This window comes from Aspergillus aculeatus, assembly GCF_001890905.1.
Source record: "Aspergillus aculeatus ATCC 16872 unplaced genomic scaffold ASPACscaffold_4, whole genome shotgun sequence".
Taxonomy (NCBI): domain Eukaryota; kingdom Fungi; phylum Ascomycota; class Eurotiomycetes; order Eurotiales; family Aspergillaceae; genus Aspergillus; species Aspergillus aculeatus.
Window position 1 is genome coordinate 1,474,859 of NW_017962979.1, and position 20,649 is coordinate 1,495,507.

At 54.5% G+C, this 20,649-nt stretch overlaps 7 protein-coding genes across 7 annotated transcripts; 6 read left to right on the forward strand and 1 right to left on the reverse strand.

The window, feature by feature from the left end:
- The first annotated feature begins 340 nt into the window (after positions 1 to 340).
- On the forward strand, positions 341 to 3,573 carry ASPACDRAFT_115105 (ESCRT-0 subunit protein HSE1). Its single transcript, XM_020195870.1, has 9 exons — positions 341 to 835; positions 946 to 995; positions 1,068 to 1,102; positions 1,182 to 1,257; positions 1,356 to 1,454; positions 1,523 to 1,643; positions 1,702 to 2,319; positions 2,374 to 2,574; positions 2,628 to 3,573. Exons 1-9 carry the CDS (start codon positions 796 to 798, stop codon positions 3,209 to 3,211), a joined length of 1,824 nt encoding a protein of 607 aa, XP_020058665.1. The 5' UTR covers positions 341 to 795; the 3' UTR covers positions 3,212 to 3,573.
- A 198-nt stretch (positions 3,574 to 3,771) lies between these two features.
- Positions 3,772 to 6,448, forward strand: ASPACDRAFT_1854309 (Zn(II)2Cys6 transcription factor). The gene has a single exon (XM_020197383.1). It carries the CDS (start codon positions 3,810 to 3,812, stop codon positions 6,297 to 6,299), a length of 2,490 nt encoding a protein of 829 aa, XP_020058666.1. The 5' UTR covers positions 3,772 to 3,809; the 3' UTR covers positions 6,300 to 6,448.
- A 616-nt stretch (positions 6,449 to 7,064) lies between these two features.
- On the forward strand, positions 7,065 to 8,061 carry ASPACDRAFT_115110 (uncharacterized protein). Its single transcript, XM_020195871.1, has 2 exons — positions 7,065 to 7,524; positions 7,604 to 8,061. The coding sequence occupies exons 1-2, from the start codon at positions 7,170 to 7,172 to the stop codon at positions 7,924 to 7,926; spliced, it is 678 nt and encodes a 225-aa protein (XP_020058667.1). The 5' UTR covers positions 7,065 to 7,169; the 3' UTR covers positions 7,927 to 8,061.
- Positions 8,062 to 8,484: 423 nt separating this feature from the next.
- Positions 8,485 to 12,681, forward strand: pan2n2 (poly(A)-specific ribonuclease). Its single transcript, XM_020198433.1, has 4 exons — positions 8,485 to 8,945; positions 9,007 to 10,304; positions 10,359 to 11,474; positions 11,530 to 12,681. Exons 1-4 carry the CDS (start codon positions 8,817 to 8,819, stop codon positions 12,458 to 12,460), a joined length of 3,474 nt encoding a protein of 1,157 aa, XP_020058668.1. The 5' UTR covers positions 8,485 to 8,816; the 3' UTR covers positions 12,461 to 12,681.
- Positions 12,682 to 13,022: 341 nt separating this feature from the next.
- Positions 13,023 to 16,104, forward strand: ASPACDRAFT_76728 (putative translation elongation factor EF-1 subunit). The gene is made up of 5 exons (XM_020204771.1): positions 13,023 to 13,353; positions 13,448 to 13,519; positions 13,771 to 14,550; positions 14,601 to 14,783; positions 14,841 to 16,104. Exons 1-5 carry the CDS (start codon positions 13,128 to 13,130, stop codon positions 16,046 to 16,048), a joined length of 2,469 nt encoding a protein of 822 aa, XP_020058669.1. The 5' UTR covers positions 13,023 to 13,127; the 3' UTR covers positions 16,049 to 16,104.
- An 899-nt stretch (positions 16,105 to 17,003) lies between these two features.
- Positions 17,004 to 19,559, forward strand: bipA (Hsp70 family ATPase KAR2). Its single transcript, XM_020204772.1, has 4 exons — positions 17,004 to 17,379; positions 17,452 to 17,616; positions 17,675 to 18,780; positions 18,834 to 19,559. Exons 1-4 carry the CDS (start codon positions 17,195 to 17,197, stop codon positions 19,397 to 19,399), a joined length of 2,022 nt encoding a protein of 673 aa, XP_020058670.1. The 5' UTR covers positions 17,004 to 17,194; the 3' UTR covers positions 19,400 to 19,559.
- ASPACDRAFT_115122 (DUF967 domain protein) lies at positions 19,298 to 20,586 on the reverse strand. Its single transcript, XM_020195872.1, has 2 exons — positions 20,352 to 20,586; positions 19,298 to 20,247 (listed from the first exon to the last, which is right to left on the reverse strand). Exons 1-2 carry the CDS (start codon positions 20,385 to 20,387, stop codon positions 19,657 to 19,659), a joined length of 627 nt encoding a protein of 208 aa, XP_020058671.1. The 5' UTR covers positions 20,388 to 20,586; the 3' UTR covers positions 19,298 to 19,656.
- Positions 20,587 to 20,649: the final 63 nt, after the last annotated feature.

A 20,649-nucleotide genomic window follows, 5' to 3' on the forward strand; every position in this document is an offset into this window, starting at 1 on the left:
CTATTCTGATAGCGACAGTCCCTACTGCTGCTTCGGCTGGCTTCCAAGCCATATTACCCTCGGAAACCCGAGATAACTTTGCTACGGCTCTTTTTGTACCGTTCTACTTAGGGTGAAGAATAATAGATTGTGTTCATAGAATTCAGTGCCATATGTGGACTGAGGGTGTTCGTCCAGTCTGGATCTTCTTTGTAGTACTTCGTACTTGGTAGCATAACCTATATCGTCATCGGGAGCTCAGGGCAGTACCAGGACCGCACTAGACCCGATTAGGCGACAGCTCTCCGCCCTGGGGCTGCGCGATTCATCAGTCGTCACCTGCTGAGCGTTCATCAGGTTGCAGCCTTCGTGCTTCCAGTTCTCACTTTGTCCCCCTGTTCTCGTCTTGCTCACCTTACTGTGGTGTTCATAATTACTTACAGGGCTCATATTTGCAGTATCGGTACATCTACTACACCTCCTGACTCCAACCACTGCTACCGCTTTCTCCTCACCCCCTAATCCATACCTACGTATTTACAACACTTCCGCAACTGCATCATCGAGGCTGTACCTCCCCGCAATTGGGTATTCGGACTCCAGTAAACGAGCAAAGCCACTCGCTCCACCGAAACCACGAGTCATTTCCTCAACACTACTTCCACCACCACTACTTCATTCACTTCATATCGTTTCCTAGTGGCGCAAGCGCTACCTGCATACCCTTCCACTCGCTACTCGAACGGCGCATCCCCGCCACCTCCCCGACCTCTCTCCGATCGCCTCACCGTGGTGCTCAAAGGCACAACACTAAAAATGTTCCGCGCGCAGCAGAACGCATTCGACGACGCAGTCGGTCAGTAACATCCTGTCCGATTCACTCTCACTTTGCCTTTCATTACACCCACATACCTCGCTCAAGCCCACTCGGTCGATGTCGCTGACGTATACAACTTCCCGCAATAGCCAAGGCGACCGACGAGAACCTGACCGCCGAAAACTGGGAGTATATTCTGGTACGCTTTTCTCCGGCAACATGCTGGATTCCTTTGCCTCAGGGGGAGGTTTTCTGACAATCTGGCGCATAGGATGTTTGTGACAAGGTCGCTGCGGAGGAGTCCGGGTATGGTTCCGCTTTTTTTTTCTAGTTGTGTTCTCGAAGAGGGATTGGGGCTGACGAGTGGGTTGGGGTGACTGTTTAGTGCGAAGGATGCCGTGGCCGCCTTGATCAAGAGGCTTGCGCATAGAAATGCCAATGTGCAATTATATACTTTGGAGGTTTGAGGTCCTTGATGCAGTTGAATTTGCTGAGTGGTGGGAGGGCTTGATCGGTTGAAGTGTGCAGTGCTGACACTTGTATTGCTCGAGGTTTTTAGTTGGCGAATGCTTTGGCGCAGAACTGTGGACCGAAGATTCACCGTGAACTTGCGTCGAGAAGTTTCACAGATGCCCTGCTGCGTCTAGCGGGCGATCGGGTGAGTAACATCGCATGTTTGCTGTGTATCGCTGGAAAAGTTACTGATGAGTCTGGCGCGCCCAACAGAACACACATCAACAGGTCAAAGCGAAGATCCTGGAGCGCATGCACGAATGGACGGAGATGTTTGCTCGTAACCCCGATTTCGGGATCATGGAGCAGGCGTTCATGAAGTTGAAGACTCAGAGTAAGTCAGGGGAAACTAGTCGGGATGACGTGGAGGCTTATATGGGCTTTCGCTCTAGATCCGAACTTGCAACCTCCTTCGAAACCAGGCAAGAGAGAGATCACCGAGGCAGATCGCCAGAAGGAAGAAGAGGAGTTACAGATGGCCCTTGCGCTCTCGATCAGGGAGAAGCCCTCGGCGGCTCCTCAGAACCAGCCGCAAGCCAGCAGCTCCAGTGCCGCAGCCCCCGTCAGTGAGTCTCCGGTGGCTGCACCAGCCCAGCCTGTTCCCTCCGGAACCTCCGCGGCCACGGTGTCGCGGGTGCGGGCACTATTTGATTTCCAGCCCTCCGAGCCCGGTGAACTGCAGTTCCGCAAGGGAGATGTTATTGCTGTTCTGGAATCGGTCTACAAGGATTGGTGGAAGGGTTCGCTGAGGGGCCAGACGGGAATTTTCCCTCTCAACTATGTCGAGAAGTTGCCCGACCCTACGGTCGAGGAGTTGCAGCGCGAAGCTCAGATGGAGGGGGAGGTCTTTGGGCAGATCAAGAACGTCGAGAAGCTTCTCACACTTCTAAGCACTCGCAGTTCCGAGCTCAATGTGCAGGACAATGAGGAAATCACGACTCTGTACCACTCGACCTTGGCAATCCGGCCGAAGTTGATCGAGCTCATTGGCAAATACTCCCAAAAGAAGGGTAGGTGTTCTTGCACCCCGTATTTGGCATTTGCACTTGCTGATTGGACTATAGATGAGTTTACGCAGCTCAATGAGAAGTTCATCAAAGCCCGCCGCGACTACGAGTCGCTCTTGGAGGCGTCGATGTCCCACCCTGCACAACCCCAGTATGGACGGCCGGCTCAAGCTCCTTACGGATATCCGGCTCCGGTAGGATATCCGCAAGCCCCGCCCCAGACTGATCCTCAGCGATACTTCAGTCCTCGTCCTTCAGGTTCGCCTAATGCTTTCCCCATCGGGTGATCCCGCCATCTAACATGAGAACAGAAGCCCAACCTGCGCAGTCCACTCCTACCCCTTACTATGGAGGAGAACAAGCTCACGCGTACCCTCCCACTTCACAATCCCCTGATCCGCGTGTCACACCTCCCGCGGGCGCCCCGTATCAGCAACAGCAGCGCCAGTCCTCGAATGAGTTCTACCAGCCCACACACCACCGCCCCGAGTCGACATATGACAATCCCCAAGAATTAGGCACTTCTGTCTACGACTCTCCTGTCGAACATCGCCCTCAGTACCCCGGACAAGTCTTACCGCCATCTTCTGCGCAGCCACCTTTCCCGGCTCAGCAACAGCAACAGCAGCAGCAGCAGCAGCAGCCGGAATTCCCCCCATCTTCTTACCCTCCTGAAGACGCCAACCGACCTCCGGCCGGAGCCAGCGCCTCCCACCACCCAGCACAGCCCCCCTACCCCACCCATCAGCCAGCGCCGATGCACCAGCCTCCTCCAGTGCCAGGCACAGCATCCACACCCACACCCTACCCTTCTCTGACCCCCGGCGGAGGCTCTTACCAGGCATACAGCCCCTCGCAAACCGATGTGTCCAACCCTGCTTCGTACTACCGGTAAAGCATGTTTAATATTGAGTTGACGGACTGTTGTGGTATGGGAGGTTTTCTCCTCCTGGTATTCATTGCTTGTTGATCAGGCTCGAGATCGGGTAGTGGAGGGGTGGTTTGGAACTGTTCCAGTAGTATGAGCTTTAGCAAGAAGACGTTTGAGCTTTTCCATTTTCATACCACTTTGTGTTCCATAGCGTTTGTTTTCTGTCGTTGCAAATGATTTTGCATTTGGTTTTGATGATCGTGGCTGTCTGTATGAAAGATTGACCCAATATGTCACGTAGCATGTAGAGGGTGAGATTCTGGTCATCGCTAGCTCGTGGACTCGTGCAGAAATATGAGGTATAGACCAACCTCGATCTATTGTACATCCATCCCAGCATGGATCATCAGTGACCTAAGTCTTAGGTAGTCTATCAGATCAGGTCAATCGGGATGCAGCTCAGGAGTGACCCATGCAAGCCCAGACGCGCGACACTGCATCGATCCATAAGTACACTACAGCTAACCACTTAAGGCTCAGTGCTTACGCGCTTGAAGGTGGAAGAAGCTAACCTTGGAAGCCTTGTCTTAATTTCACCACCTTAACGGCCTCAACAACCACCATGGTCAAGAAAGCTGAGTTACGGCGGAGTTGCACCTTCTGTCGCGCCCGCAAGATCGCCTGTTCTGGCGAGCGCATTTGCACGGCATGTCGCGATCGATCTATTGAATGTGTTTATGGCCTGGAGGGGGCCAAGGGTCGTCCTTGCCTGGGTAAAACCTCGCCAGGTATACCTCCTGCTGCTACTGCTGCTTTTCCTGCTCCTACTACGGCTGCTGCTGCTGCTGCTGCTGCTGTTACCATCACCACCACCAGCCTGGCGGCAGAACTGGATATTATGTTTCGCGAGAACTTCAGTGATGGTGATTCCACTACCCCTGTTCCATCGAATATATTCCAAGACCGGGTAGCCACCTTTAATCGGCGTCTTATGGCAGGGAGAGCCAACAGCCCGCAGCGCTCTGCCTCCGCGCCGACAGGGAGTATCAGTTACCCCGGCCTTCTAGCTCTGGCCATGCAAGAGTTGATTGAAACTGTCGCCGTCAAATTCAGCAACCTAGGCTGTCATCCCTTCTTCGGACCCGGGGAGAGTTTTTATCACGCCTCCATGCTGCAGGACACTACCAAGGCGATGTTCGATAGTCCCCCGGCCTCCTCCTCAGACCTGGATATCTGGGATGACTATAACCCGCATCTCATCTCCCAGTATCTTGAGATCTGGTTCAGTAACCATCCCTTATCGATCCTAATCTCCAAATCACTTCTTCTCCGCGACCTGCGCAGCCAGAAGGCCAATCGGATATTGTTGGCGATCCTGCTGGCGGACGCCCATCACTTTGCCGAGGAATCTGTCAAGGGAGATCGCCTGGTGCAGTGGGCCATCGCGCAATTACCCAGTGCTCCTGCAGGGAAGGGGGATCTCACCACCGCGCAGAGTCTCCTACTTCTGGGCTGGTACCATGCCTGCCGCGGGCGCTCGCGTCGGGCATTATGCTATGTGGGATACGCAGGCCGTATCATCACGACGTTGAAGTGCCAACTGTCAGAGTCGTCTTTGGCCGGGCAGACGCACATCAATGGCGTTGATCACGGCGCAGTGGAGGCAGAGCTGATTCACAACATATGCTGGGTGATGTTGGCCCTCACGCTATGGTCGTATATCCAGATGGATATGCCTCTGCTAGATCTGCTGCCCGCGCGGCTCATGCAGGTACTCCCTGCCAGCTCAGAGGCCGAGTCGATGCTGCTCCAACTCGATCGAGCAACCGAGAACCTCTCTACCCTGAAGTCGCAATCTTCTTCCTTGCAGTCGGTGTGGCTGCTGGCACATGTCACCTCGCTGAGCGCGCGTCTGTACGCCGTCTATCCACGGCCCCAATGCGGCTCGCCGGTGCCGCAACCGTGGCAAGAGTCGATCCTGCACCGGCTCGATCGCCTCCTGCACCAAGGCCGCAGTCTGGCGCAGGTTTGCGCGGGGGCTCGTGACGCCCTGCTGGATGTCGTTGCGACGGTGCAACACGGATCGGGTGATTGCTGGGGCGGTCCCATACTGCTCATTTTCTACCAGGCTGTTGCTTTGCATCTGCTCTTCCCACGAAAAGAGATGGGAAACGACACCGCACAGGTTCTTGTCCTCAGCGACTCGCTCTTTCAACGGCTCACGACCTCTATGCATGATTTGAAGCAGCTGTTCCCCGCGATCCAAGCCTTCTCGCAACATCATTTTGGCCACGCAGCTAACACGGTGTCCGCCTCGCTTCATTTCTACATGCTTGGCCTGGACGCTGTGAGTCGGGCTCTCATGTATATGCTCACTCTATGGGACCGTGCCACAACAGTCGAGCAGCAGCTCTGGCGGGATAGGCTTTCCAGGCTATTAGAGATGGGGCTGAGGATGCAAGAGCTCTTCGATCACGAGACTCTCTTAAAGGATTGCCGATGGCGCGCAGTAAAGCGTCAGCTGAAGACGGCTTGCAGCAGACTCGAGGGGGTGGTTTCCAGCTTCCGAGATCAGTCCTCCCACGGCTTTTCTGGTGCATTGGACCTCAATCTGCCTTTGCAGCAGATACCGGCCGCGAGAAATCCCACCACAGAGCCGATGTCTTCGTCCTCGTCGCTCGTGCCCGTCGCCCACGATACGGACTTTGAGTGGCTGGACTTGCAAGACGTCACGAGCCCCCCAACCACGGCGTCCAATTTGCGAGACTTCGGCCTCGCATCGTTGGCTAACCCCATCCCCATTCTGTCATTGAATCCGTTTGACTCCCTGCCCGGCGTGACTGGGCCATCCTGTATGGTTCAACCAGGCCAGACTTCTATGCCGTTAAGCTTGTTATGGGACGATGCAATGATGAATCCTATATCTCAATCGGTGGGTGTCATGCCATCGCCGCCGTCGGTCTCGCTGGGTGGACTTGGTCCGAGTGGCCAGGAGAGCCAGAGGAAGCGATCGTCGAACGATCTCAGCGGTGTGGAGGAGGGGGATGCGTGGGTAGAGGAACCGAAGACGAAGCGATCAAGGGAGTTGCGCTCACATAGCTCCTTTCATTAAGCAGGCGTGTATTGAATCGTGCTGTCGGTTCAGATGTCTGTCCTCAGTATCAGTCGTTGAGGAAGTTGTAAGCTGACGCTGCTCGGACTTTGTATGCGTTGTTTTTCCATGGCTGATTAAACCTCCGTCGCGCCACGGAGATCCGGCGGGATATTCTATATAGGTATATACCTATTCATCCCCCGCCACAGCAACGGCAACCGTACTTCGTACATGAATTGTGTGTGCCTTTTCTACTCGTGAATCCAAAGCAAAGAATTGCTAGGAATTGGTGGTATGCAAACTTGCACTGCAACCAGTAGCCCTGATGCTTGCCCCAACTCAAGTAAGGCTCCTGCTGCGGCATTCGCTTCTAGTTTAGAGACTTAATCCAGCTTGGTTAGGGAAACAAGAATCTACGCGTAGTTCATGGTGGTGGCATCAGCATCAATTGCTTCTTGATATACCGTCTTATCACAAGGCCAATAAGCACGCCATTAGCGCTGCTTACGGCGATAACTAGCTTACAGGAAGCTGTGCATCCTGGTCACCTCAGTCAATTAGTCCTTCGAGTACCTACATTCTCACTCCTCTCCCCTCTGACACCGTCAATATAGACAATAGAACGCCATGACCCAATTCTACGCCCCCGACACCCCCGACCGCGTCAAAAACGCCATCGTACACCCCTCCTCCCTAGCTATCCAAACACTCTCGAATACTAATACAATCAGGGCCTCCATCTCATAACCGCCCTAACCCCCAACGGCCGCAAGGCCCACATCTACCTCGAGGAGCTGAAAGATACCTACGGCCTCCCCTTCACCATCAGCCTCATCGACCTCGACACGAACGAGCAGAAGAAACCATGGTTTCTGCGCTTGAATCCGAATGGTCAGCTTGCCTTCCTTGCCTTGTCCTTCCCCAACCCCGACAATCCCAAATCCACATGTACCAGGCACTGCATGCAACAACCAAGTCCCTAACCTCATCCCCTGTTTTGCGTGGATAGGCCGCATCCCCCTCCTGATCGACAATACCACCACCCCCAACCCGCACGTCGTCATGGAATCCTCCGCTATCCTGCTGTACCTGTTCCAGAAGGTCGATCACTCCTATAGGTTTGGGTTCGCGGATCCGCTGCAGCAGAGTCAACTGCTGCAGTGGCTGGTCTTCTGGGGTGCGTCGGGGCAGATGGTTCAGGGGCAGTGGAATTATTTCCGGCGGAACCAGGTCGAGAATGATCGTGAGTTCGCCCTCTTTCCGTGTTTACTCTTGAATCGGGTTCGGCTCGACTGTCTTTGGCTCTAATGCAGGGGGCATAGACGCGAAGAAGCGATTTCACGATGAGTTACTCCGCGTGAATCACGTCCTCGAAGCGCATCTCTCGGGGCTGTATACGGATCCCAGCCTGGCGAGGGAGTACCTGGCGGGACCGGGGAGGGGGAAGTACACGATCACGGATATGAATGCTTGGCCGTGGGTGAGGAATTTTAGGGCTGTTGGGCTGGAGGCGGAGGAGCTGGTGAGGTTGCCTGCTCTTGCGGCGTGGGTGGATAGGGTCGGCGGGCGGGGGGCGGTGCAGAGGGGCGCGTTTGGGGAGGGGTATGATGAGGGAGTGTCGCCTGAGTTGGTGGTTAGGACGTGACTTACACTGTAGGTTTGGGGGCTGGTTATCATTCTTGTTTCTGGCAGCTAGATCATGGTAGGCTGCGTGGCGGTAGTTACAGTATACCCCCTTTATCCAACTATATGTATGCATGTTGAAGTTATACATGTTGTGTTAATTCAGTTTGCCTGTAGGTGGATATGATCGATCTAACCTTTTATACATTGTATACACAGGTATGTCCGGACTTGCTCTTAATATGTAGAACGTACAGAATAGCTTTTGTACTGTTTTCTACTACGCCTTTGTGGTGGGATTGCTTCAGTTTATATACTATCTCATGGCTCAATATATCATCACTGAGATTTCGCGGAGAATGTCATGTCAGTATGCAGTACATACTGGATATGTCCCGAGAACATAGTAAATATTAGATCACATCTCGAGGTGACTCACTGATGAGATATGGATGATGATGAAGATGCTGCTGCTGCTGCTGCTGCTGGCAATACTTTTATTCCTCGTCCGTCCCGCCTGCCTCGCTCACGTGACGATGTGTTGGTCTCCCTCACCCTCCATTGCCGTCTTCAAGACCTCGTCAAATCCGCTCGACCCCAGAGGCACTTCGTCTCTTAAGTCGCCGTTGATTAAGAGAGCCTGCGAGCTGCTCGACTGACTCGACGCGACATTCTTTCCCTGCGCCTTGTGTTACGACACCACAGATTCTCAACCTTTACCACCACCCACCACCATCACCACTACCACCACCAAAGCTCTATCCCCGCACTCGCGCTTCCGCCGAACCATGCACCTTGTCGCCTGTTCCCAGATGGACATGCCCCAAACCTACTGCTGAACATCCCGACCCAGCTCAAACCTCCCCCAAACATCCTTAAGCCCGGGTATCTGCCCGGGTGCCATGTCAAGCCATGGAAGCTGATTGGGATGAATTGTCGCGCATACCCGTGCCCCCTCCAAGTCCGCACGGGTTGCCGACGGTCGCGACCACAATAGCCTTTGACGATGTGATGGAACTTCTGTGGGCCGGAAATGAATATGTACACTTGATCGACCCTTGACATACTGCTGGCGATACTGATCTAGCTTCTGGCTGCTTAGGGCCGAATTACTTCCTTCTACGGTCCCGAAATGCAGAGGTATACCTCTGTTCGGGCACACCCCGTGGCCGAAGGCGCGGTGCGACAAATCCTCTTCCACGAAAGAGGCGTATTATCGATCTCCTCGAAGAGTGCACACATGATCACCCGACGCGGCCTGACGCAGTGGCACATCGCTCACGAAGAGATGACCGACCTTCGCTGCATGAGTTTCACCGCACAAACGAACCGGATCATCGTGGCTGGATGCCAGAAAGTGATGTTCACCATCGATATCGACAAGGGGATTATTGTCGACAAGTTGCCGACGGATTACAACTATACCATGATGAAGAAGAGCCGGTATCTCTGCGCGGCCACCGACACCGGCTCCGTCAACGCGCTGAGTCTGAATGACTTCAGCGTCGTCAAGTCGTGGAAAGCCCACGGCACCGCCGTCAACGACATGGATGCGCGGAACGATCTGCTGGTCACCTGCGGCTTCTCGGTCCGACACCTGGGGGCCCCGATCGTGGACCCTCTCGCCAATGTCTACGACTTGAAAACACTCTCTCCGTTACCCCCGATCCCCTTCCACGCGGGTGCCGCTTACGTGCGCATGCACCCGAAGCTGCACACGACGAGCTTTGTCGCCTCCCAGACGGGCCAGCTGCAGGTCGTCGATCTGATGAATCCCAATGCGATCAACCTGCGGCAGGCGAATGTTTCTTTCATGCTGGGCATCGACCTCTCGCCGTCGGGAGAAGCGCTCGCCATCAATGATGCGGAGTGTCAGATCCATCTGTGGGGCTCCCCGGCGAAGGTGCATTTCAACGAGATGAGCAAAGAAACCGAGTTTGCCGATGTCACGCCGCGGCCGCCGCCGGTCGACTGGTCTCCGGAAACGCCCCTGAGTATGATCGGGATGCCGTATTACCACGATCGGCTGTTTTCAGCGTGGCCGAGTCATCTCGTTTTCGAGGTCGGTAGTCCCCCGGCCCCCGTCGACCAAGCTTTGCTCGCCTACCTACGTCCGGCCGAGATCGGCCATTATGCGGCGAACCCGAAGAAAACGCGGCGGTATCAGGTGGAGAACACTCGCGCATTATCTACGGCGGACACGGCTCTCATCGCTCCCAGATTCTTGAGTGAGAAGGCCAGGGAGCAGAGCAAGGTCAAGTCCGATGGTTCCATCAGCGACACAACGGAGGCCTTGGCTGCTGCGAAGCTCAACGGTGAAGCTGAAGATGACCCGCTTCTGAAATACAGTAACGTCGAAATCAAGTACAGTCGATTTGGTGTTGATGACTTCGACTTCCGGTATGTCAGACAGCATCTCTTGGTACACTCTCATGCATGACTAACGTAGCTCAGATTCTATAACCAGACGACCTTTTCTGGTCTCGAGACACACATTGCGAACTCCTTTACCAATGCTCTCCTTCAACTTTTCAAGTTCATCCCCATGATCCGCAATGTTGCGCTCCATCACGCTGCTAGCTCTTGCATATTCGAGAGCTGTCTTCTGTGTGAGATGGGTTATCTATTTGATATGCTCGAGAAAGCCAACGGTCAAAATTGCCAGGCGACCAATCTCCTGAAGACCTTCAGTAGCTCTCGTGAAGCGTCGAGCCTGGGCTTATTCGAGGAGAATTTGACGACCAAGTCTCTTTCCACGGCCATCCAAGCGGTCAACAGGTTCTTCTTGACACAAATCTCTCACGATCACCGGATGATCTTACCCAGCTCGGAAGAACTCGACCAGCGACTCAACACCGTTGCCTCTGAAACTATACGATGCATGTGCTGCCAGAACGATATTGTCAGGCCCGGTAACTCCCTGGTCAACGAGCTGGTGTACCCCGCCATTGACCTAAAGCAAATTCGCCGGAACCCTGCCTTCCGCTTTTCCAACATCTTGCGAGCCAGCATAGAGCGAGAAACCCAGAATAGAGGTTGGTGCAATTTGTGTCGACGGTACCAACAAGTGAAGATCCGGAAAAGTATACACCGTATGCCTCCGGTCTTGATGCTCAACGCAGCATTGAGTAACCCCATCTGTCGCCGCCTGTGGGCTATTCCTGGCTGGCTGCCGGAAGAAATTGGAATTGCGGTCGACAATGGCAAGGCTCTGTGCTTCGAGGGCGACGAGCTCAAGTTGCGACTCCAGTCCAAGATGGCTGGGCTTGTGGTGTATGAACTGGTGGGGCTGGTTTGCGAGATCGACATCCCTGAGCATCAGAAAGCTCATCTGGTCTCCTTCATCAATGTCTCCATATCATCACCTGAGGCAGACCCTACGAATAAGTGGCATTTATTCAATGACTTCCTCGTGACTGAGGTTGACAGGGATGAAGCCCTCCGATTCAATCAGCCGTGGAAAGTACCATGTGTCTTGGCTTACCAAGTCAAGGATGGACGTCATTCCATGGACGACTCCTGGAAGAAATCGCTTGATACCACCCTTTTGTTCCGTGATTGGTCTATGAAGTAAGTTTACCTTCGAGCTTTTGGTGGCATCTCATTCACTAACGCCCCTCTCTAGTGCTGGCCAAGCCGTGGATTCGCGCGTGACACTTACCGAGGAGGAAAAGCCCACTCCGGGCACCCCTGTTGCGCTGGATACGGAGTTCGTCGATCTCGAAAAAGCGGAAATCGATGTCAAGGCAGACGGCTCGCAAGAGGTGGTACGGCCGAACAAGAGTGGCCTGGCTCGAGTGTCTGTTCTCCGAGGCTCCGGGCTTCGCGAGGGCATTCCGTTCATCGACGATTATATCAACATCAAAGAACCCATTGTGGACTATGTTACGCAGTATTCCGGTATCAAGCCCGGAGACCTTGATCCCCGCACTAGCCCACACAATCTCGTTCCACTGAAAGTGGCATATAAGAAGCTCTGGCTGCTTCTGAATCTAGGCTGTGTGTTTGTCGGGCACGGCCTGGCCTCCGATTTCCGGAAAGTGAACATTCAGGTTCCCAAGAACCAAACGGTGGACACGCAGTATCTGTTCTTCCACCCTGGGAAGAATCGACGTCTGAGTCTCCGATACCTCGCCTGGGCTGTGTTCAAGGAATTCATTCAAGAAGAGCCCACCGACAACAATAACCAAGGACATGACTCGATCGAGGACGCGCGGATGGCGCTGCGCCTCTGGAAGAAATTCAAGGAGTATGAAGACGCCGGGGTCGTATCCCAGATTCTGGAGGAAATCTTCCGCGAAGGGTCCAAGCTTGGATTCCGGCCGCCCCCCAGGAACGGCACCACGACCGTCCTTTCTCGTCCCGGTACTGCGGTGACGATGCAGAATGGCAGCGGCCGCAATACTCCCAGCACCCCCGACGTTGGAGTCCCCGCCGGCAGCGCGCCTGCAACCCCGCGGCAAGCGTTTCGACGCTCGATTGCGTTGACTCCGAGTAACGGCAGCTTTGCGAGCCCTGCCGCAAGCGACATTTTTGGTGCCAGCCCGTTGAAGTAGGCAGTCGTCGGCTTTTGAATGGAAGCGATAACGGTCTTCCAGTCAGGACATGTTTGCTTTTGATTACACCTATACCATGAATCGCTTGATAGAAAGCAACCTCGATTGGGGGGTCTCCATTGACTGTCGCAGTTGGGTATCGCTGACAATTGGCTTGCCATGCTTCGCGCTTTAATCAGAAATAGAAATTACACTTAGATTCAATATTTTTGATTGGGGTTTGCTGTAGTGACATGGGTAATTCCTTTGATTAGAACTAAGAGACGTGTCTATTATACTGTAACGTTATTGACGAATATCTCCTCGGTGACTGGAAGAACTGGTGGTGGGTGGGGAATGACGTGGTTGCGGGAGGATCTCAGATCATTCCAACTCAACTCAACTCAACTCAGCTCAGCTCGCGGCTTCCACAAACTGACCCGGCCAATCTCTCTCTCTCTCTTCACTATCTCCCCCTTCAGTCTCATCAACCAGTCTGTTGATGGGCCAGATAAAGTTTTCTGCAAACAACGGCCTAAGTTCTTAGAATATCTGACCTGTTAAGATCTGTTTATCGAACCGGTGCATCCATTCGACTCGCCCAGTTCGCCTTCCCCCTCTGAACGAAAACCCCTCCTTCCGCAAAGCTGCCCCGCCTCTCTCGACAGGCACAACTGACAATCTCACCATGTCGCGCCATCGCGTCAAGGCTGTAAGCTACGATGAAGATGACTATGACGACGGATACTACTCCCCCGACCCCGAAGAGCAGGAGTTTCTAGAGCAGTGCACGACCGAGGTGCTGAACCAGCTGCGTGCGGGGGATCCCTCGGTCACCGCCACCCGCAGCGAGGTCCAGGATGCACTTTACCACTACTACGATGATATTGAGAAGTCGGTGAATTACCTTAGAGGTGCGTGTTTTCGCTGCCAGAGGATGAATTCCTCCTCCCCGGGCTGGTATCCTGTTGCAGAGACCCAACTAACCACCGCATTCCTTCGCTCCAGGCAAGAAGGTCAAGGAACTTCAGAAGAAGCAGGCCGCTCCTCCTGCCGCTCCAAAGACGAAAGGGACATCAGGTAAGCCTTTCTTGCAACGTTCTTCAATCATTTCGTATTTCTTTCTCGTCGGTGGTTGGGCTCGGGCCCACATAGCAGTGGTGTTCTTCTGGGCTATTTGGTTATCTTCATCTTTTGGAATGTGAGTACATGAAGTGTCCTTCTTTTTCACTGGGTGTATGTGCGACTGGTTTAAACTGACGTCTTTCTTGTCTTCCTCGCCACAAAGCTCTGGGACGTTTTTATTCTAACAGGCTTTTTTTCTGTTCCAGTGCCAGTATATCCCGCTCCTCCTCTAATGTCCCCTTCCCCGGCGGCACACTTCTCGGCGGCAGACTTCTTTCGCGACGCTCCCTGGCTGAACGTCCCGGCACACCGCAAGGGTGAGATCCTTGTGGAGCCGCTTTACCCTCGACTGGGTCTTCTGGGCGGTGCGCCCGAGGGCGCGGGTGGAGGGAAAGTGTCGAAGCTGGCCGCGTTGGCTGCTGCACGCAGGAAGAAAGAGGGTGACAAGGCTGCGACTGCTGCTGCTGCGACCCCACCTGCGGCTGCGGATACACCTGATGCTGAGAAAGCCCCTCCAACGGCCCCCAGTGAGCCGAAAGGTGCTCCCTTGTCTCTACGCGAGAGGCTGGCGGCCAGTGGTAAGTCGCAGAAGCCGGCATCGGAGGGGCTGCAATCCCTGCGTTCCCTCGGCAAAGGATCTCGTCAGGGCAGCTCCTTGTCGAGCAAGAAGACTACACCGGAGCCGAAGCCGCAAGAAAGCCCTAAGGAGGAGGAGAAGGAAGCTACAACTACGAGCCCAGAGCCGAAGACACCTGCGACCGGCAAGGAGACAGAGCAGGCTGCCGTGAACATCCGCGCACCGCCGTCCACATTTGCCAGCGCCATTGTCGGGGTTGCGACCCGGCTGAAGATGACCGAGCCCAGCCACTTATCCGCAAACACTCTTGACTTGATCAGAATCTACGGACAGGATCTCACTGAACCCTTTGACTTTGCAGGCCCCAGCCCCGACGATGTTGTCATTAACGCACAAAGCTCTGCTAAAGGTTTGGCTATTCGGCGCAAGATATAGGATCTCCCCCTAATGGACGTGCAGGCTTCAAATCGAAACAGCCTGCTTCCAAATCGGCAGGTAACAAGAAAGCGCAGGCTGACCTGACGGGTGGGATGAATGACCTCAGCGTTGAGGAGAAGGTGAATATCAAGAGCAAGAACTTGGATGTTTTGTCAGAGTATAGCAAAGCGGAACGGAAGAGAGCGATGAATTTCGCGGTTATTGGTGAGTAAACTCAGCCCCCAGCGTTTTCGATGGCATCGCCTGCTAATAGCAGGATAGGCCATGTTGATGCGGGAAAGAGTACGTTGATGGGCCGCTTGCTTGCTGATCTGAAGGCGATCGACCAGCGCACGCTCGATAAATACAAGCGAGAGGCAGAGAAGATTGGGAAAGGATCGTTTGCTCTCGCCTGGGTCCTGGACCAAGGTGCGGAAGAGAGAGCAAGAGGGGTGACTATTGACATCGCCACCAACAAGTTCGAGACGGAGAAGACGGTGTTCACGATTGTCGATGCTCCCGGCCACCGTGATTTTGTGCCCAACATGATCGCCGGTGCCAGTCAGGCTGACTTTGCCGTCCTTGTGATTGACTCCAGTATCGGCAACTTCGAGTCCGGGCTGAAGGGACAGACCAAAGAGCATGCTTTGTTAGTGCGGAGTATGGGCGTGCAGAGGATCATTGTGGCTGTGAACAAGATGGACTCTGTACAGTGGGACAAAGAGCGTTTCGACGAGATTGAGCAGCAGGTCTCGTCTTTCCTGACGACTGCCGGCTTCCAGCCCAAGAACATCAACTTTGTGCCTTGCTCTGGTATCAGCGGCGATAATGTCACCCGACGCAGCGATGACCCGAACGTGTCGTGGTACCAAGGGCGCACCCTAGTTGACGAGCTTGAGGCCACGGAGCCTTATTCCCATGCGGTTGACAAACCCCTTCGAATGACGATTGGTGATGTGTTCCGTGGTAGCGTTCAGAACCCCTTGTCGATATCTGGCCGCATAGATGCGGGTAGCTTACAAGTGGGCGATCAAATCTTGACCATGCCCAGCGGGGAGACTGCCACCATCCGGAGCTTGGAAGTAGACGGAGAACCCAGTGACTGGGCCGTGGCGGGTCAGAACGTCGTCCTGAACCTGGCCAACATTGATCCCATCCACCTTCGATCGGGTGATGTGATCTGCCGGGCGTCCGCGCCGATTGCCAATGTCACTTCCTTTACGTGCAAAGTGTTGGCCTTCGACCACCTGCTGCCTAGCATGGTGGACATCCACCGGGGTCGTCTGCATGTGCCGGGACGGATCAGTCGGCTCGTGGCAACTCTGGATAAACAATCTGGCAACATCCTCAAGAAGAAGCCCAAGATTGTGGCGCCAGGTACAGTGGCGCGGATTGTCGTGGAAATGGACCAAGCGGTGCCTCTAGAAGCGCCTACGCGGATTGTTCTTCGAGCCGGAGGCGAGACCGTGGCCGCTGGCTTGTTGGAGTAGATAGAAGCAGACGGTTGTTACGCATGTAGATGCGGCATTTACTACATAGACAGTTCTTTATTTCTTCTACTTTTTTTTTTCTGAAGTCTCAGGGGGTATACTGGACAATGACTCGTGCTGAGTATCCATGCGTGATGTCCATCTTGCCAGCCTGGCCTGAACTAGATAGAGGATCTCGAAGATGCCACGACAGCCGTGGCCGTCGTAGTCCCTTCTAGACTAGCCCTGTCAGACCCTGTGACATACTGACAAAACCAACTGAAACTGGCCTTAAGCGTCACGGACTCACGGGTCTTGAACAGAGTGGCCGAAACTGAAAGCAAGGGAAGCCGGGAAGCCTCCTGAGTGGAGAGGTATCCACTTTCCTCAAACTCGAGACCCTGGTGGCTTGGTTATGAGTCAAAGTGTTGATGATGAGGATGAAGAAAAGGCCGGAGTAGGGATAATGGACAGCCACCCGACCCCGCGGACAGGAAATAGGGACAGTTGTCTGATTCCTGTAGGTTGACAGCAATGGAACGCCGCAAGAATGAGTGGAATGAGCAGGATTGGGACCGGAGAATACGGTCTCCAAAATGACCAACTGGCCAGATCGGGACAAGTTCGAGTGTCTGCAAGGTGGACGAACCTCGGGAAGGCGGAGCAAGCGAACAAATCGGAATGCGATTCTAGCAAGTTCGACGAACCGCCTGGAAAATTGGGCCGGCAGAATCCCGGGCGGTGTTCCTGCATTGCTGAGTCAGCCGGCGCCCTGAACGCGCTCTCCACCAATCACAGCGCGAGAAGTAACCTTAAATGCCATATCCGCGAAAAGGCCAGCATGGCCGCTGCGCTTTCTTTGCCGCCGCCATCCCATACAAGAAGGAACATACAAAGCTGGCTGAAGCTCCTCCCAGACATTCTTTCTCTCTTCTCTTCCCTTTCCTCGTCGCCTTTCTTTTCACCCAACCTCCCCCCCTCTCTCCCTCCCTCCCTTTCTCCCTATCATCCTCTTTCTTTTCTTTCTCTTCGCGTGACAGGTACACACTGTTGACGAGAGAAAAGGGAGTTTCACATTTTGTGATCTCGAAAGAAACATCGCTACGTGTCCTGTGGTGAGGACTGTAACTACACACATATACACATACACAAACACACATACCGACCATGGCGCGCGTTTCCGCTCGCCAGGGTGCGGCCAAGCCCTTCACGGCTTGGACCACCGTTTTCTATCTGCTTCTTGTTTTCATTGCGCCTTTGGCTTTCCTCGGAACCGCACACGCTCAGGATGATTCGTCAGTACAAGATAACTACGGCACTGTCATTGGTATCGACTTGGGAACCACCTACTCGTGAGTTGATTCTATCGAAGGAGCATGTGCGGTCTTTGAGACGCGAACTTAGACTAACCATGTGGCCTGCAGTTGTGTTGGTGTGATGCAGAACGGCAAGGTTGAAATTCTCGCCAACGACCAAGGAAACCGTATCACTCCCTCCTACGTTGCCTTCACCGATGAGGAACGTCTCGTCGGTGACGCCGCCAAGAACCAATACGCCGCCAACCCCCGCCGCACCATCTTCGACATCAAGTGAGTTTTTCTCTTGGGTTCGTGGGGATCGGATTGAGTGGTGCTAACAAATGTCTAGGCGTCTGATTGGTCGCAAGTTCGACGACACCGATGTTCAGAAGGACGCCAAGAACTTCCCCTACAAGGTCGTCAACAAGGATGGCAAGCCCGTTGTCAAGGTCGAGGTCAACCAGACCCCCAAGATCCTGACTCCCGAGGAGGTTTCCGCCATGGTTCTGGGTAAGATGAAGGAGATCGCTGAGGGCTACCTCGGCAAGAAGGTTACCCACGCCGTTGTCACCGTCCCCGCCTACTTCAACGACGCCCAGAGACAGGCCACCAAGGATGCCGGTGTCATTGCCGGTCTCAACGTCCTCCGTGTTGTCAACGAGCCCACCGCCGCCGCTATCGCCTACGGTCTGGACAAGACTGATGGTGAGCGCCAGGTCATCGTCTACGATCTTGGTGGTGGTACTTTCGATGTCTCCCTTCTGTCGATCGACGACGGTGTCTTCGAGGTCTTGGCTACCGCTGGTGACACCCACCTTGGTGGTGAGGATTTCGACCACCGTGTCATGGACTACTTTGTCAAGCAGTACAACAAGAAGAACGACGTCGACGTCCGCAAGGACCTCAAGGCCATGGGTAAGCTCAAGCGTGAGGTCGAGAAGGCCAAGCGTACTCTGTCTTCGCAGATGTCTACTCGCATTGAGATCGAGGCCTTCCACAACGGCGAGGACTTCTCCGAGACCCTGACCCGTGCCAAGTTCGAGGAGCTGAACATGGATCTGTTCAAGAAGACCCTGAAGCCTGTTGAGCAGGTTCTCAAGGACGCCAAGGTCAAGAAGTCCGAGGTTGACGACATTGTCCTTGTCGGTGGTTCCACCCGTATCCCCAAGGTCCAGGCTCTCCTGGAGGAGTTCTTCGGTGGCAAGAAGGCCAGCAAGGGTATCAACCCCGACGAGGCTGTCGCTTTCGGTGCTGCCGTCCAGGGTGGTGTTCTGTCTGGTGAGGAGGGTACCGGTGGTGTCGTTCTGATGGACGTCAACCCCTTGACCCTCGGTATCGAGACCACTGGTGGTGTCATGACCAAGTTGATCCCCAGAAACACCGTCATCCCCACCCGCAAGTCCCAGATCTTCTCCACCGCCGCTGACAACCAGCCCACCGTTCTCATCCAAGTTTGTAAGTTGACTCGTGTTGATGTTTTGGTCCGTCGGATACTAACCGGGCTCTAGACGAGGGTGAGCGTTCCCTGACCAAGGACAACAACCTGCTCGGCAAGTTCGAGCTTACCAGCATCCCCCCGGCTCCTCGTGGTGTTCCTCAGATTGAGGTCTCCTTCGACCTCGATGCCAACGGAATCCTGAAGGTCAGCGCCAGCGACAAGGGCACCGGCAAGGCCGAGTCCATCACCATCACCAATGACAAGGGCCGTCTGTCCCAGGAGGAGATCGAGCGCATGGTGGCCGAGGCGGAGCAGTTCGCGGATGAGGACAAGGCCATCAAGGCCAAGATCGAGGCCCGCAACGGACTGGAGAACTATGCCTTCAGCCTGAAGAACCAGGTCAACGACGAGAACGGGCTGGGCGGCCAGATCGACGAGGACGACAAGCAGACCATTCTGGATGCTGTCAAGGAGGTGACTGACTGGCTGGAGGACAACGCTGCCACTGCTACCACGGAGGACTTCGAGGAGCAGAAGGAGCAGCTGTCCAACGTGGCGTACCCCATCACCAGCAAGCTGTATGGCTCTGCCCCGGCCGATGAGGATGACGAGGCGTATGGCCATGACGAATTGTAAAATAAGTTATTCTTAGAGGGATTGTTTAAGGAGTTTGCATTGCTTGATTGTTCAAGACCAACCAACGTTTTGGTTTGATAGTTTAAATATGATACCTATCCTAGATGCTCTCACCGATGCTCTCTACTTGACCCGTCACTTGAAATGAATAGAGTTAGACTCCCAGACTGAAGTCCGACAGTAGTGTGAGATTGATTAGTCCATTTATACAACCTTCCTTATCCTGAATACTGTAGAGACATTCCCCCCTCGAGGTTTTAAGAGGGCACCTCCGCACCACCACCCTGGGAAATAAACTCCCTCACCACATCGACAATCACCTGGTGATCATCCTCCTGCTTCAACCCACTGACCACAATGACGCCCACCACCCCATCCACCCCGCGCACTCGGACAGGGAACCCCCCCCCATGAATAGCATAATCATCCGCCACCGCCCCACCATTACTCGACCGCAGCGCATACTTCTTGACAAACGCCGCCTCCACCCCACCCTTCTCCGTATCTGCCAAGGTGGACAGCAACTTGTTGCGCATCAGCCAACTACTCACCCCCCACCGCAGCACGGTATTCCGTTTCCGGCGCACCCACACCTCGTTGTCCGGGATCGTGCCGGGTTCCGTGGCGCATTGGAAGACGACGTGCGGCGGGATCGTGGCGTCCGTGGAGGAGGCGGCGGGTAAGGGCGCCGTGGTCAGCGTGATGCTGATGAGGGCCGGTTTGCGGGATGTGGCCGGGAGGCCGAGGATCCGGTTCCGGAGGGCCAGGCCGAGGTTGAAGGCCGTGGTGGAGGTGAATGTGCTGAAGATCAAGGCCGGGGAGGTTTCGTGGGCGGTTAGGGTGATTGGCTTTGATATTTGTTAGTATTATTTTTGGGGGTTGGTTATGTGAGTGTATTCGGGAGGGATGTTTTTTTTTTTCTTTTAAGGGCCCCGCGGGGGATCTAACGTACGTCGGTGCTGACTTGGGTGAGGGGTCGGTCTTCCATTTTGGTTATCGTGGTGGGTGGGTGGGTTGGTTTGGTATAGTATGGATATAGAGGGAAAGGGTTTGTTCGGGGTAAAGAGTCAAGTTGGGTTATGTGACAAGCTGGGATGGGGGGTTTTTATAGCCTATTGTACCGGTGTCTCCACGTCCCAGGGCCTGCATCGGGGTTCGCCCGCGGGGAATTGCTAAGAGAAAGGGAGTGAGGAAGGTCCAACACGAAGAAAAGTGGATCAGGGCCGATGACGTCGGAGTTGCGGTTCCGC

Bases quoted from the DNA above. Each gene is read 5' to 3' on its own strand.
- bipA (XM_020204772.1), top strand. From the start codon at position 17,195: ATGGCGCGCGTTTCCGCTCGCCAGGGTGCGGCCAAGCCCTTCACGGCT. The intron at 17,617-17,674 runs GTGAGTTTTTCT...ACAAATGTCTAG, and splicing joins CGCACCATCTTCGACATCAA to GCGTCTGATTGGTCGCAAGT. The intron at 18,781-18,833 runs GTAAGTTGACTC...ACCGGGCTCTAG, and splicing joins CACCGTTCTCATCCAAGTTT to ACGAGGGTGAGCGTTCCCTG.
- ASPACDRAFT_115122 (XM_020195872.1), bottom strand. From the start codon at position 20,387: ATGGAAGACCGACCCCTCACCCAAGTCAGCACCGAC. The intron at 20,248-20,351 runs GTACGTTAGATC...CAAATATCAAAG, and splicing joins TCACCCAAGTCAGCACCGAC to CCAATCACCCTAACCGCCCA.
- ASPACDRAFT_115105 (XM_020195870.1), top strand. From the start codon at position 796: ATGTTCCGCGCGCAGCAGAACGCATTCGACGACGCAGTCG. The intron at 1,644-1,701 runs GTAAGTCAGGGG...CTTTCGCTCTAG, and splicing joins CATGAAGTTGAAGACTCAGA to ATCCGAACTTGCAACCTCCT. The intron at 2,575-2,627 runs GTTCGCCTAATG...ACATGAGAACAG, and splicing joins CTTCAGTCCTCGTCCTTCAG to AAGCCCAACCTGCGCAGTCC.
- ASPACDRAFT_1854309 (XM_020197383.1), top strand. From the start codon at position 3,810: ATGGTCAAGAAAGCTGAGTTACGGCGGAGTTGCACCTTCTGTCGCGCC.
- pan2n2 (XM_020198433.1), top strand. From the start codon at position 8,817: ATGGAAGCTGATTGGGATGAATTGTCGCGCATACCCGTGCCCCCTCCA. The intron at 10,305-10,358 runs GTATGTCAGACA...AACGTAGCTCAG, and splicing joins GTTGATGACTTCGACTTCCG to ATTCTATAACCAGACGACCT. The intron at 11,475-11,529 runs GTAAGTTTACCT...GCCCCTCTCTAG, and splicing joins TTCCGTGATTGGTCTATGAA to TGCTGGCCAAGCCGTGGATT.
- ASPACDRAFT_76728 (XM_020204771.1), top strand. From the start codon at position 13,128: ATGTCGCGCCATCGCGTCAAGGCTGTAAGCTACGATGAAGATGACTAT. The intron at 13,354-13,447 runs GTGCGTGTTTTC...CCTTCGCTCCAG, and splicing joins GTCGGTGAATTACCTTAGAG to GCAAGAAGGTCAAGGAACTT. The intron at 13,520-13,770 runs GTAAGCCTTTCT...TTTCTGTTCCAG, and splicing joins AAAGACGAAAGGGACATCAG to TGCCAGTATATCCCGCTCCT.
- ASPACDRAFT_115110 (XM_020195871.1), top strand. From the start codon at position 7,170: ATGGTCAGCTTGCCTTCCTTGCCTTGTCCTTCCCCAACCCCGACAATC. The intron at 7,525-7,603 runs GTGAGTTCGCCC...CAGGGGGCATAG, and splicing joins GAACCAGGTCGAGAATGATC to ACGCGAAGAAGCGATTTCAC.